Raw genomic sequence first — 15,870 nt, forward strand, 5'->3', positions numbered from 1 at the left:
TGTCAGCCTAAGATATTATCCAGTTTTGTCAGCTTATAATATGACTTCTTTCATTTCTTTCTTGTGTACTTCTGTTTTGTTTGATTTTTTCATTATTGAAAGGAGAAATTTGGCGATATGTATGTGAGGTCTTCTTTGGAGTAGTCTTTGGTGTCCTTTTATTTTTGATGATTCTCTATTGCCTTACCAACACACATGAAAGGGCTAAAAATTATCCACAGAATGTATTTTGAACTGTAATATCTCTTAACTGTAATGTTTGTAGATAAGTAATTTAAAATAACTGACTACAGACACATTTTGCAAGCTTACCTTAAATGAGGTGTCTTTTTTCTTTTTGTATCAGCAAAAATAAATGTGGCCTCACTAGTTGTACATGAACCACCTTCATCTCTTTACAGCAATTAGAAAACTAGGTTTTGTATTTAAATCCTGAACATTGCTTCGTTTTTTTCAGGTGCCATGCTAATATTTGTGACAACAATGATGTATTAGCAGTGTCTTCAAAATGTTCCAACAATGCAAAATATTTTTCTTATCCTAACTTAATTCCAGTGTTTCAAGTGATAAAATCTTTTAGCCATCTGGAAGGGTGCCTGATTAAGATTCTTGGGAAATGAGTTTAGGGTCTTCAGAATCTAACTTAATTTTCCAGTCTCCAACATGTTAACAAGTTGGGCTATTTTTAAGAGTTGGATCCTTTAAAACTTCTTCTTTCTCTGGATTTTTATTATTATTTTGGACTTCATATGAATTTTTTTTTTAAACTGTAGTCATTTTCAGTTGTAGTACTTGACAGTTGGGCTGTTTTTTCTGACTTGTTGCAAGCAGTCTATTTATTGCAAATTTAATATTTCTCAAACCAGAGTATTAATTCCTGGGTGTTGTAAATCAGTGCGTGTTTTCATGCTGTCAAAAAAGATAATGTTCATACTCTTAATTGTGATTGGACAAACTAGGCATTCGACACAATGTGCTTTACAGGAGAGTTTGAGAGATTTGTGTCAGACTCGAAAGGCACAAGTGATGAAGAAACATGCTCTTTAAAAACATCTGCTTTTTGGATTTGAGTTGTGTATTTATTAGTTCCAAATAAGCATCTTTTACATTTGAGTAAGAATTCCTTCTTCACTTTGAGATTTACTTTTTTTTTTCTTCACCAGTGCCTTTGATGTAATAAATTTGTTTCATTGGTAGTTTGTAATGCCTTATTGTAGAAACAGTTACAAACTTAATTAGACATGTGAAACCCAGGAAGATTGCATGTACTATAATGACATTTAAAGCTATCTTTGTTTCAAAGACAACAGTAAGAACTGAAATCCATTTATTTGTTTTTGCCTATCAACTTTCAAGTAATTTGAATAAACAAAAGGCTCAGTTTGAAACCTAGCAATAAATTCATAGGCATGACTTCCTTGTCAGTAATCACTTGATTTGTAGTTTTCAGATATATTTGTTTAATGTAAAGTATTCATGCTCCAGTTTACACGTGACAGAGCTAACTTCTGTGGACCACACAGGGCTACTCCAGCTAATTGTTTTGAGGCAGTTAACTAATTTTAAAAAATTGTTTGTTGCAGGACTCGTCTTATTTTCAGTCAGCTTGGTTATGAAGATTACACTGCAGTTAACATAGAGGTTTTAGGGTCTGAAGATACATATGGACCTCATGCTAGAAGGAGTATAGATGGTGTAAGTATTCAGTGGAGTGTTCTTAAACTTTTACTGACCTCTTTTAATCTTTCCACGTTGTTATCTTTTCTACAGCTTTAAAGGAAGTCACTATCATCTTGGGAATTTCACCCCTTCATGTTGCAAAGAATTCAGTGTCACTACTTAGTGTACAAAATTAACACTGACAGGGTCTTTGCAGTATTGGGTCTTCCAGAAGCACTGATATGAAATCTTACAAAAATGTTGTTGCAATCTGTTCTAGTGTTGTTCATCTAAAGAAATATCTTATTGTTAGAGTTTTTTATGACATAGGCTTGAATTGCATTAGATGTAATGCTATAAGACCACATCATAAATATTGCAGAGTCAGGAAATGTCAGCATTTGTATCTGCACAACTTTAAAACTGTCTGTGAGTACTGCTTGTAAAATAATCTTCAACTATATAATTCTGCCTTGTGTGTTGTAACTGAATAATTTCATCTATAACAATATGAATGATGGTCAGGGCCACTACAGCTGTGATGATATCCATGGTCTGTTTTCCTAATCTAGGCTATGTAAGTCCTTTTTAAAAGAAAAATGTTAATCTTGTCCTCACTTACATGCACTTTAAATATTTAGACAGTTTAGTTTGTTCCAAAACAGTAGCATTTAATTCTTTTTTGTCAGTGGCAGTCTTGGAAAACTCTTAAGGTACACGTGGAAAAACTCGGCTTTAAGTTTGTTCTTAGCAGTGCTGACACTTTATAGCTGACAGTTTTTGTGCATAAAAAAAAAAGAATGTGATGTGGAGAAGGACAGTGAACTTCTTACTATTGAAATTAAGTGTTCTTAGGAATTCGTCAAGTTATATCTGCAGCTATTCATTTTGGTGCTTGAGTTTGTTTCCTTCTGCACAGCAGCAAGAGTTGCTTCCTGAGGACTGAGCTTTTTTATGATGTGGTCTTTCATGTTAAGTGTGTTACTAAGATTGCAGAATCAAAAGTTTGAAACATAGGAACAGATGTTCCAGATGTTGAACTTGTCTTTGTTCTGTTCATACCAACTCCTTATGATTCTGCGTTGTCATATATTCTTTAATTAAATTGTTACATAGGATGTTGTCTGTGTCACAGTATAGAGTGAATAATGAGTTGAAGAACAGTTTCTCCGTATTGTTCAGTTTGCCTTGCTTACAGAAAATTAAGGGAATTTTTCAAATGATATTGAATGTTTGTAGTAGTTTCTGTATTTCCAGCCTCAGCTCCTAGACTTATATTAAAAGTAAACACAGTGTTATTGCCATTGTATGTGCTTCTCATGCATGCCTTAAACAGGATGTGAGAGCTAAGGCTGAAATACAGGAAATCGGTCTATTGCTTTCCCCCTTCACAATTCCTCCAACATTTTAGAAGAAACTAGCCAGAGGAGTTTTCATCTGGAAAGCAGACGGAGTAGCTTGAGAAAAGTCGGGGATTGGGATTTGCTTTTCCATTTGAAATATAAAGTCATAGAATCCTAAGGAAAATATTTGCCCATTCAGGTAGAAATAACGTAGTCCTTTAAACACTCTTTCCTACCATGTTTTTCCATGCAAAATTAGACATGGTTATTTGGGTTACAAATCACAGTGCTCAAAACCAGAGCTGTATTATGCTAGGCAGTATATTAATACAGAATGAAAGCAGTTCCTGCTTTGGAGGTTCTACTATATAAATTTGAAGAGAAGCAGCACATATATAAGTAAATACCAAGACAGGGTAAGTTGAACAATATCTGGAGCTCTGTGTGGATATGCCACTAGAATTGAGAGTAGAGAAAAATAATCTTTCAGCTTCATGAACACTTACGACATTGGTTTAAACATACTAAAACAAGAAGGCTCTTCATTATTGAATTTTAGCTGCTCGCCAGCTATAAAGTAGGAAATTTTCCTCACTTGGAATAGCCTGACATACACAATCCTTTGTGTAGAGGTTTTGTCATGCATTTGAGTTGGAATACAGGATTTAGTAGTTTGTTAACATAATTGTCTGTCTGGGATACCAAAAGCTAGCAAGTCAAAAAGAATTAGGGCATTTAAAGAGTTACAAAGTGCTCTGTAGAGTAACAAAAAAAAAGAACTCCACCCAAACTTTGGTAGTTTTTTCATGCTTTCACAAAATGCAGCCTTTCCTGTTGACATAAAGAAGGACATGAACACTGGAAGAAATCTCCTAGTATCTTGTAGTTGAATTTATCCTTTTCTGAGTTTTGTATTGATTTAAGTAAACCAGTAATTTCACGTAAGGTTACCAAAGAACATTTAGAAACCTTCTGCTCGTTAAGAAAAAAAAGAGATGACTTTGAGAGAGAAGAAATACTCTGCTGCAGAACTCAGTACTTGAGTAGTGTTGTGTGAGAAACTCCTGACCAGTAGATTTTGGTACCTTTTCAGTCTTATTTCATATGTACTTGCACTTGTGGCTTAGGGCAGCTGAGAGACGTTCAGAGACAGATGTCTGTTGTAAACAGGTTTCATAGATTCAAAGGTGGTTCCTACTTGTGCTTGCAAATTCTTAAGTAGTCTTTGCGCTCAGTGAAACCTGATGTTCATTCCAATGGTAGATCCTTCAGTGGCTGATGTTTAGAGAAGTAAAATCTTAAGTGTTGGGACAGGGTTTATCTGCAAGGACAGGTATTTTAGTTGACTGTAGATTAGGGAACACAGTACTGGTTGGGTTTACCTTTAGAGGGAACATCTGCTAAGCTAATCTAATTTCAACCTTTTTGAAGCAGGGTCCTCGGGAAGCTGTTATTTGGCTTGCTGTACACCATAAACAAAAAGAAGCTGTAGAAATTTTCTCCAGAGAGATTGCACCAGCTGGAACTGGCATGGGTAAATACTTGTAACATCTTTGAAGAATTTGAATGTTCTTATTTTAATTCTCTGAGCATGACTAGCACTCAAAGACAGTCATGTTCAGCTTCATTGTGGTTGGGCATAGTGAAATAATTTTTTGAAAGGTATTTATGTTTAGCATAGAAATGGGACCCACAGACATGAGCAAAATGATAAAATGTGAGTTCTGGAAGTTCACCTTTGTGTTCCTTTGAGACTCTTTATGGTTCCGTTGCTGCTACTGTTCCTTTCTGGATTTTTACCCTTTCCTTATTTGTCTGTTTTCCTACACATGGTTGCACTGATGTGCAACAGTGTTTTACTTTTATCATGTTATTAAAAGTTAGTGATGCCCTTAGGCTTCACTGGTAATAAACATTGAGTGTTAACTCAGCTGGCAAAAGTTTACCAGAGTGTCCAGCTATAACATTGCAGTTTATGAAGAGCTGTGCAGTTGGACAGTTTTGAAGGTTCTCTTCAGTACTTTATTATCCAATGTTACTGCAAAGGGTTTTTATTGATGCTACTGTACTTTGAACCTCTTAAATGTGTAGCTGCTTATGTAAGTAACTGCAACTTTCAGTTATAATTCAAAAAATCTTAATTTTACAGTGAAGGTATTAATGGCCTGCATCTAATTCTTAATTCACAGTGCATATTAACTACCCAACTTAAATTATCATCATACAATATTAAGTCAAACCTCAAATTACTCTGTCTTCGACGTTTGATTTGGTATGAATTTGTAATATATTGCAGCTATTAAAATATTCATTTTTAATTGACATATGAGGTAAAATACTGGGATTTAATTAGGTCCATCTTAATCTTAGGGGTATATTTTAAAGTATTTGCATAAGAGTCACCTAATGAGAAACGATCTCTATGCTTCTACTGTTTACCTAATGTTTGTTCCAAAAAAATTTCATGTTTGTTCTTTGTAAATATCACTGGATTCTCTAAATTTTCTTGGGAGACTTCCTGTTTGATTATTCTGAGCAAACTTTTTTTTTCCTCTGTTCTCTTCCCAAGTCCCTTAAATGTCACCCCTGTATCCATCTCAGTTCTAAATAGTTCGTTCATATTGTTGTGATTTTGTGCCTAATCTGGCTTTTATTGTCCATTTTAAATGAATATAATTTTCCTCATTTTGAAGTCTAGAGCTTGGATATTTTGTAATGACTAATGCATATCTTGATGGAGACTGTATCTAGGATTTACGTAGATCTTCAAAATTAAATTCCATGAGCTTAACCTGAAACTCTGAACTTCCATAGCGAGTCTAGAATCCTGATTAATGAAAGAGTGGTTAGGTGTTGCCTTGCAGTTAAGAAACTAATACTTCTTGTTTCAGTGGATTAAAAATAGCATAGAAGTGTGTGCATTCTGTGTTGTAGTCTTTAGAGTAGTCTCAGAGAACAGTTAATGCAGGCTGCTTTGCTGGTTTTTTAAAGTTGGGTTTATCGAAACAAGGTTAGTGCATAATCATCTTTTTTTTGTCTCTATAATACAGAATATGATCATATAGAACTAATTGCAAATATTCATTGAGATATTTTAAAATTTGGCAATTCTGAAGGTTGATTGATAGGTTAGCATTTAGCATAGATATAAGTTGCTGCTACAGACTTATTTTTTAGCTGATGGATGAAAGATGGTGTTTTCACCATTGGATCAAACTGTCATTTCTGTAACTAGGTAGCAATTCATAATTAAAGTAGTGTCTTCTTTTTCTTTACTCAAGCAAACTATGAAAGCAAAGATCTATTCCTACTATTTATTCTATACATGCATAGACAATCCCCTAGAAAACATCTTTTGAAGGAAGTAAAGCTGGGTGGATTTTACAATAGTTGCTTATTTGTAAGATCCGAAGGTAATGGACTTGTCTCTTTCTTTGCTGCTTCTTTTATAAAGCAACTGCTATGTGTATAAACCAACTTTGAAGTCTGAAAATGCTAGGTTTATTAAGGGCTCAGTTTTTTCCTTTTACCACTGATCTTTGCAGAATGAAAAAAGTAAAGAATGTGCACTACCTTGGTTGGGTGGAGTATATGCAGTATTGAAACTGAGTTTCTGTGACATCTGAACATCTGTGCGTTAAGGTGGCTGGCAAACTTCCAGCTCATGTTATCAGGGCTTTTGTGGGAAACGCCCAGTTCTACACAGGAATGTATTTAAGGCAGTCTCTGTGGATTGTGGTGTAGGGGTGCTAGTTTTGTTCCCTAAAGGATCAGCTTAAGCTTTTTAGAACATCCTGTAGTGGTTATTCTCAACAAAAAAGAAGGAAATCTCTGTCAATTCACAGAAGAACTGTGAATGAGCAGGGATGGAAAAGACTGATATTTCTGGCATTGTTTGGGGCATCTGGTGGTAAATAGCACTTTTCCTTGCTAGCTATAGGGCTGCAACAAGGTTTTTGGCTTCTATGATAGAAATTACTAGTGTCAGAGGGTGTCAGAGCTCTTTACTGCTGTTTACTGACATGCTACTGAGTGCCTGAACAACCACGTAATCATTATTTTTATTTGTTTAAGGTATATTGTGACTATTTCATACAGTCACTCCTTTCAGTTGCTGTTGTATGGTAAATTTCTGTATTACCAGCACTGATAAACTCTTGTGTATGCAGAGATGGGTCAGATTCGGGATCTAAATGCTTAGTAGGCTACTTGTTAATGTGAAATATATTTAAAGCAGTGATTATGAAGAGTCTTTTTTCTTTTCTTTCTTCAGTGAGATTTAGAATTGTTCAACGCTGCCAAACAGTAATTAGTGGTGTACTAATAATGATGCTTAGTTTCTGAGAGTAGTTTAGACTTCCAGAACTTGCTGTGAAGAGCAGAACAATGAATTCCTGGTGCTTAATTGTCTTAGAACAGGCAACTCTATACACAAGACTTAATAGATGGGTAAATGATCTTGGGAACAGAAGCCAGAACCAAGATTAAGATTGTTGTTCTCTGAGGTGAATTGTCTAGTAACAGGACTTGATGTTGTTTCCCGCTGCTTTTTCCCTCAGCTTTTTCCCTCCCCTCTGTTTCACTGGGACATTTTTGCAAATTATTACAATTTTCCAAAGTGCCACAGCTTCAATGAGGCGCAGAGCATGCCCATGGCAGTGTGGTTACTCTTATGGGAAGGTCAAAGTGTCCACAGGCAAGAGAACCCAGGACTTGGATCTCAGGCATTCTCTGTAAGTGCTCTGGGCAGTGAGCACCTGAGGTCCCACTTTGTACAGTGCTGCACCACTTTTTTGTGATTTTGCACTTCCCACATGGATCTGTGTGATGTAACCTTGTGTGGCTTTGTTCTGCCGAAATGGTGGCAGTTGTGGGGATGCACACCAAGTGAGATTTTAAGCATGTGTGACTTTTCCTGATGAAAATCCTTTAAACAATGAAGTCCTGTGTTTCAAGAATTGCCAGCTTGGTCATGCCTCTCCCAGGTCTCCTGCATTAGTTCACTTCCAGAAAGTGAGATAGTGACTGAGAGTCATGGCAAATAACCTTTCTTTCTTATTTTGCATATTCTTTTAATGAAGAACTGAGGAAAAGCAGGAACAAATTATAAATCCTTCATAATGGGCAGGAGGGAGACGAGAGAAGTTGTTGACTTGCAGGATGATGTCACCTGAACTGAAACACTTCATTATGTTATTTTTGGACACTTGAGTGACCTTTAATATACAGCACACACCTTCTAGTTATGTGTGGACAGTTGTACAGGTAATCATACATAGCACCTTGTATCCAAGAATCTTTAGCAAACTGTGTAAAGATAAACAACTAAGCTAGTAACATTGGAAAGTATTCTGTCTGTTTTACAGGTGTTTTCCTTAGATAGTGAAAGAAAGCATAACCACAGAACAATGTGAATCAGAGTCCTTGGTTGTGCTTTCCCTGTAAAGAAATGGTGAAGAGCAACTCCACCAGTATTTAAGAGGATCAAGCTAAAATTTAAGAATGATGATTAGAGGAGAAGAGTGAGTGAGAAAGGATATTTGATGGCTCAGAATAAGGGCGAGGAGTCACAAGAGCTCCTGCTGCATCTTTTGAGATGAAATCCAGGAGGACTGCCACTCTTGGTGTTTCATCAGGTGGTTTCAGCCTGCTAGTTACAGCTTGTGGAGCCCTGAGCTAGAGTTGGTAGGTAGTTTTATTTTGGCAGTACTATAATATGAAAATTATAAATTGTAGGTAAATAGGTATTAATTTATTTATTAATCAGTACTAAAGGACGAACTCTGGTCATTTTCACTTATGCTAAATTTAAACCACTTGAGTCAAAATTTTTTAGGTTTTGCCTGAGATGTTGAGGGAGTTTTCAGTAGCAGCTTTTCAGACTTTTCAGAAAACAACAGTAAGATAAAAAGAAATTCCTTTTCTTCCTGTGATGAAAAAGCACAATAATTTTGTTAAGGAATGGTCATAATGCTTCACTTCAGACACTTTGAACTGGATTTTGAGCCTTGAGATCAGAGGTGTGCTTTTTAGTGAATTTAAAGTCTTAATGTCAGTATTTATTAACTTCTGACTTAGTTTGCAACATAGGATTTCTGAATATGATACTTTTTTTGTAGTCATATATATAAAGAATAATAAAACTTAGGCCTTGTAAAAGGAAAACACTGTATTGCTGCTATAGCTTCTAGTCAATTTAAGAGTGCTGATTCCTCTCCCTCTCCCCATTTATGGTAGATCTTTAATTATCAATAGAAAGATGACCATCACAAGGCATTGTGATGATCTGAAGTTTCCAGTTTCTTATGATGTGTCATCCACTGTGTTAAAAGAAGGGATGCTGTCTATATCTTGGAATGGGCTGAAGCCTCTGTGTGTTTGTTCAAGAGAGAATTTTGACAATGGTGCATCTATTAAGAGATTTCTAAAATCAAGAGCGAAAGACAGATTTTTCATAGGTATTTCCTAACTCTTTTCTTAATGCTTTTTCGATTTCCATTGTTTTTGTTGAAGACCAGTGGGACACGTGAGCGTACTTTCACAGAAATTGTTTTAAGTGTGGTTGAAACTGCAGATGAGATTCTTAAGCACAGAGTAGAATTTGAAGTTACTGTGTATAGACACGCCATACCTTAGAGGGCAATTTGTTGTTTATTTTCGGTTTGGAATGGAAGACATTTACTGTAAATTTCTGTTGAGTATGGTATTTAGTTTACCAGTTCAAACACTTAATCAATTTTCATTTGGATTATGCTGTACTGATGAATTTAAAGGGATACAAACTATTTAAAAAAACAGCCAAACACACCTCATCCTATTTTTTAATATTTTTTTACATTTAACACCTGAGTTTGTTAAACTTTCAGCAGCTAAAATTGTGCTTTCTGTTTTGTCCTCAGTAGTCTGAATGTTGATAATAGCCAGGATTTTTTTAACAGCAACCAGTAGGTTTGTTTGGTTTTATGCATGTGTGATCTCCTGAAAAAAAAGAATGACTTTAAACGTGCTTGTACTGTTCAGTCCTATTAGTGAGATCCTCACAGCTGTTTTCCTGTTCTATAAAGTGAGCTTTTCTAAATTTGGCAGTGAACAATCCTAGACACATAGATTTTTAAATCTATAGTAGCCTCTGGGAGTTCAGTGCAGTTCTGCCTTGTCCAGTCCATAGAAATTCACCCTCACTTCATGAAAGCTAGCAAACACAGACCAGGCTTGTATTACTCAGGGAAAGTGTTGTCTTTATATGCAGTCTAGTCAACCAAAAGGTTAGAATTTAAGTAATTTGTGTTGATTGTGTATTTATTTTTTCTTTAATTCAGATAGGTAATTCTGAATGAAATGCGAAGTAGAAGAGGCTTGAGAAGAGCCTTACTGTGGGAAACTGGCATTTATAGTTTAACAGGGTTTCAGTAGCTAAAAAATGTTTTACTAATAGCTGAAATCATGTGCTGACCCTTATTTCACATTAAAATGACCGGAGTTTGACACTAAGATGACAGCTGGTTAATACAACTTGAGATTTTAAAGTGCTTGAGTATATGTAAATATTATGACTGATCTCCAAGTGTGTTGGAAGATACTTTCAGAAATGTCCTTGTTCTAGCAGTTTACTGCAATCACCATTTTTTGAGAATAATATTGCAGAAGATAAACTATCTGCTGTTTTCACAGGACATAAATAGAATACTTAAGAGCATATAATTGACCCCTGTAAAAAATGTTGTCTGCATTTTGTACTAGTGCTCAAGCATAACGTAAGAACTGTGGAGTATAAAACCTGAGGTTTTGGATTTGCCTAGTTGGGTCACTTAAAAAATAATGCTTGACAAGTAGACTACTTTGATGTCTGTTTTTAATATATCAATATCAATCACTGGAAGTATAAGGAAAAACCTATTTAGAGTCAAAAGCTGAAAGCTGGTGAGCAAGAGACATTGTTGTATTTTGTAGTTCTGTGAAGCTTCAAGGAAAGCGTCACCTATTAAATTTAAAGTGCTTAAAGCTTTTTGGATTTCCATTAGTTGGAACATTTTCATACTTGTTTACTCCAAAACGTTTTACAAAATGCTTTATGCAGTCTAGCATTTTTCTTTCATATATTGCATAATGGTTTATTCTGTTGAAAAATATACAGAGTTGTACAGAAGTATTTATTATATTTTGACAGACGTAGATTAAAGAAGTAGTAGTAATCCAAAATTGGGCAAAACATAAGGCTCTTCCACCATCAGAAAATCCAGTGGGGAATTATCAGAGCTGGAAGGAATGAAACTTGTTTTGCTGGAAATTTACATCTCGTGGATTGATTGCAGGTTCCAGCCATTTTTTTCTGCTGTGAGACATTTTACAGGGTGTGATACAGATTATAATGTGTTAGAACATGGTGGTTCTACATACTGAAATAGGTGCTTGTTTGGGCTGATTTTAAACAACTTTTTTGCCAGAGATGGTTTTTCAGTGGATCTATTCCCTGAATTGTTGTCCCAGCTGAGAGCAACATTGGTTTTCCCAGTACTCTTCTGTTTACCTCGTACCTCTATTCATGAAATTTATCAAAAAATTGCTGTCTTTTCCAGCACATCATGTATGATTTTAAAAAAGTACTTCTATTTGCAAGTCCATCCACAGATGAGTTTTATATGGAGAGAAAATGAGAAAGACCAAGAGGCTGGAGAGATAAAAAAATACATGGGCAATCAGAAAGAGTCGAGCTGTTGTATCAAGGAATGTTTCTTGAATGGGCTTCACCTTGTATTATTTACATGCTAATCTGTCACTACATCTCTGCTAAATAACAGGGAGTAGTAGTCATGAGGTGTTAGTGTGCTTTGGTATTCTTGAGATTCCTCTCCGTCCTTCAGATTTGGATCAAATTTGCTATTGGACCCAAAATTTTGGGGTTCTTGCAGGTATGTTGGAAGAATCATGGACACAAAGGAAAAACAATCTGACAAATAATTACATGTGCATGTAGAGGATGATGGTTTGTTTTTCGTGAGGTGCTTGGGCTGACAATGAGTAAGAGTTAAAGTAGGCTACAGGAAGGAGTCATAAAATGAAAAGACAGGATAAGACAGTATGAAGAATTATGCAGATTAACCAAAGAGAAGCACTTGCTAACTAATAATTGATTCCTTATTTTGTAGATTCAAACCTTGAAGCACAGAAAGCAAAGGAAGGGTCCTGTACTAATGCTTAGTCACCTAGAAAGGAGATTTGATTGACTTATGCCTGATGTTTTTCTGACCATGCCATATATTTGGGAGTTAATGAAAGTGGTGGAATTTCAGTGGTGTAGTCCCCAGTACTGACTCACTGGTTTTAAATGCCTAGCCACCTGGAGTATTTGTGGTTATCAGGCTGGGTCCTCAGACAGCATGAGGGAAAATGTTTTTGGAAATGGTGTGCTTTTAGATCAAATGCTTGTATCAAAACATGTATCATATGAAGATTACACCAGACAAATACTGTACCTTCAGATGAACGTGAACAGTATATAAATGCATTGAAAGGAAGATCTGCAACCTGAAGATATTCTGCCTATTTTGCAATGTGTCAGTTTTATGCCACTCTGAGGCACAGAAGCTGGCAGACAGTGCTGGTGAGTTGTTCCTCATCTTGAAGTGAAGCAACTTGTTCAAGAGGTTTACTGGTGATGGATGAGACAAAGCTTTTATCTGCCTTGAGGAACAAATGAATGGAGTTCTGATAACAAAAAGTGGTCACGTAAAATTTCTGGGAAAGCAGATGAATAGCTTCGATTTAGCTGAGAATCATGATGACTGATTGGTACTCTGTAAGTATGACAGATTGTTTGTCACTGTAGATTAAGATAAATCTTCCCAAAAGGAGGGAGGGCAGATATTTAAGCAAGCAATGCAAAGTAAGCATAAAGTTCAGTGTGAGGAAATCTTGAAGACATTGTCTTGGGGCAGTGGTTGATCCACAGCAATCCCAATTTACTTAGCAGAACCAGGTCTGGCCACAGTGAAAAGCCCACTGTTATCTGGTTGTACTTTCTGTAGCTGCCTTTTAGTTTATTGGAGAAATGTAATGGGGATCTGAGGCATGGCCTGAGGTGAGGTATAGTGCTCTAGTCCTGTTTGCACAAAAATCAAATCACTTATTGTAAGCCACGATCAGTTTACAATTTGCTTCATCTTCTCTGCCTGAAGCCTAAGCAGGAATTGCATATAGATGAAATTAAATTGGTCTTAAAATTACTCCCATGTTACTCATGTCCACATAAACGATGGACTGGATAATCATAAGATAGAACTTAATAATGTTCCAACTGAGATATTGCTCTGCAGTTGCACTTATGCAGACAGATCTGCTGTTACGGTAGCTTGTGCTGGAGAACTTTGAAAGACCAGAGAGAGGAAGCAGCAGTAGAAGGTTAAGCACAGCCTCAAGGTGTGAGCTCTTAAAGGCTGTTGTCTTGTCAGTGTTTAGAGAACTGCTTTGTTGTAGGAGCTAAGATGCGTTGTGTGACAGTCTGCAAGTGAGGAGCTTTCTTTGGGAGCTTTCAGGAAATTGAAATTGATATCAGGGCAAAATCTGGTATCCTTAATGAGCAATTCAGCTGCCTAGCAGGAAGTGACCCATGTGAGAATCCACAGATAACTCGCTTTATGAACTAGCTGTATTTTCAACGTGACCTTCTTGTATCCAGCCTGCTCCTCCAACAACCTAAATAAACTAGGCACATAGTTCAGTAAAATAACTGGAGCTGGTTTTGTTGTTAAATGGCAGCTCTGCTTGAAGGAGTGAATGGGTAAGATGTATAGGGCTCAAACCTCACTAGATCATTTAAAACTGTTCAACACTAGGGGAAGGGATTTTTTCATGTTGTATTCACTACCACATTTTTTTCAGTAGAACTTAGTGGGTAGGGAGATGCTTATTTATAGTGCTTTTTTTATAAAGGCCTTTTTTTTGCCTTTAGTATAAAACATCATTGGCTTTTTTTTGAGTATGAATATGACAAGACGATGTAATCTGTGCTGCCACTGTGTGTCCACACTGAGGAGGCACTGAATCCAAGCTGGAACAGCCTCCTGAGCACTGGAGATTATCACTGTGAGCTCAGTACCACAGTAGCACAGTTACATGGGTTTTAGTCTGCTTAGAGCATGAACAGAGGGAATTCACATCTGGAGAGAGCCAGAATTAATTTGACCAAATATACCATGTGGGCAGCTTTCCACAGCATTTGTTTTTAAGACACTGCTTAACATACTTGTTAATTAATTCCTAGACTGGTTTAAAGTTTGCACTTCACTGTTTCTTTCCTCTGCAATATTCAGTGGAGCCCTGATGTTTCATGTATGTGTCCTATCCGTGCCAGAAGGAAGGGTGAGAAGCTATGCTTAGGGAGAGGAGAGCAGAACTGTTCTATGAGAAACACTGAGCTGGGTAGATGGGTTTAATGGTAGTAAAGCATGGCAACCTCATATTGAGAATAAATAAGAATCTATTCACAGTGCTGACAGTGCAAATCTGGGATCATGCTGGTGCCTTAATCCCCTATGTGTCAAGGAGAGAGAATGGGATTTGCAGTACCCAGCACCTTAAAAAGCAAAATTAGCTACTGAAGATGCTAGAGAGCATAATCCAAATTAATCTGTCACAGTTGATCTAACAAAGTCATATTAAATAAATATTAAAATAAACCATGGTCCAGATCAGAATTGTTTCTCTGCTCTCCTTAGAAGTAAATAAAAGAACAGCAAAAAACCCCTAAAGCTAAGTTCTTTTTCTATCAAATGTGTTGACTCACTGGCATTGATATACTAAATATTTGGAAGAAGAAGCTGTAGTTTATGCTTTGTACGTTTAAAAATATATTTTTTGTTAGAAGTCAGTCATGTGTTTTGCCTTTTTGACTGTTGTGTAAAAATGGTCAGTTTTATTAGTTTATATGACTAAGTCATTTGCTAGGTATTTTTCTGTATTTATTAAATCTGTATTCCATTTAAGCTATGGTAATGTTCTAATTCTTCCCATCATTGTTCTAAACATTCTTCTGATGTTTTGAAGATGGCTTTAAACATTCTTTTATTAATTTAATTTCCATTTCCAGCACCTGGCCTCACTGGAGTTGTTGGAGGGCGCCCCAGAGTGTAAGTTAACTCCTGATAATTAACTTGTCGTAATATGTGATAGTGTCCTTGCCACTCATCATCATGAACTTTGCCAGCTCAAAACAGCAACCACAGAAGCAACTAAATCTTTCTCTTGAGCACCGTGCTTAATAACTGATAACAAATTAATAGTAAGTGCTATAAGATAGGTATGCAAGTAGTAAAATTCTTTATTAAATTACTGAAAATGATTTACATACCTCTCTGATCAGCTCATAACAATGTTCACTTAATGAGCTGTGGGGAGAACTTCGAATTTGACTTCATGGCAAGGCAGTTGCTCAACCATGTGTTCCTACGTGCAGATTTCTGGACCAGTTTTCTCTTGTAGTTGTTAGTTTGGAATGTGGGCACACCAAATTTACATGTGTACCAGCTCACTTCACCTAGAAATGTGAGGTCAAATGTCCCAGAACATCCCAAAAAATATTAACATGAAACAATTACATGAGCAAGCTGAACGTTGGGCATATTTAAAAAAAAAAGCTGGTTTGACTCAGTGTTTTTCTAGAAGTGACTAGGGTCTGCTGGTGATTTATATCCTCAACCTTTTCATGCTTATTCATGACAGCATTTAAAACTTTCCTGTCATTAAGCAAATACTGCACATGACGATGGGAGAAGGAACTGTAGCTGTGTTTCCAGCAGCCCTGTGTAACTAGCCTAGGTTTCAGTATGTGGCTACTGACAGTGCAATAGACTTCAATGCCATGAAGTGCATC

At 36.3% G+C, this 15,870-nt stretch overlaps 1 protein-coding gene across 1 annotated transcript in view; it reads left to right on the forward strand.

Annotated features, from left to right (window-relative positions):
* The window catches only part of LOC139672654 (uncharacterized), a 61,397-nt gene that overhangs the window by 24,729 nt on the left and 20,798 nt on the right, over window positions 1-15,870 (forward strand). Inside the window, exons 13-15 of the mRNA XM_071557100.1 lie at window positions 1,584-1,695; window positions 4,437-4,536; window positions 15,088-15,127. Of these exons, the coding sequence (XP_071413201.1) occupies window positions 1,584-1,695; window positions 4,437-4,536; window positions 15,088-15,127 (252 nt within the window). The remainder of the gene's footprint in view (window positions 1-1,583; window positions 1,696-4,436; window positions 4,537-15,087; window positions 15,128-15,870) is intronic.

This window comes from Pithys albifrons, chromosome 5 (assembly GCF_047495875.1).
Source record: "Pithys albifrons albifrons isolate INPA30051 chromosome 5, PitAlb_v1, whole genome shotgun sequence".
Taxonomy (NCBI): domain Eukaryota; kingdom Metazoa; phylum Chordata; class Aves; order Passeriformes; family Thamnophilidae; genus Pithys; species Pithys albifrons.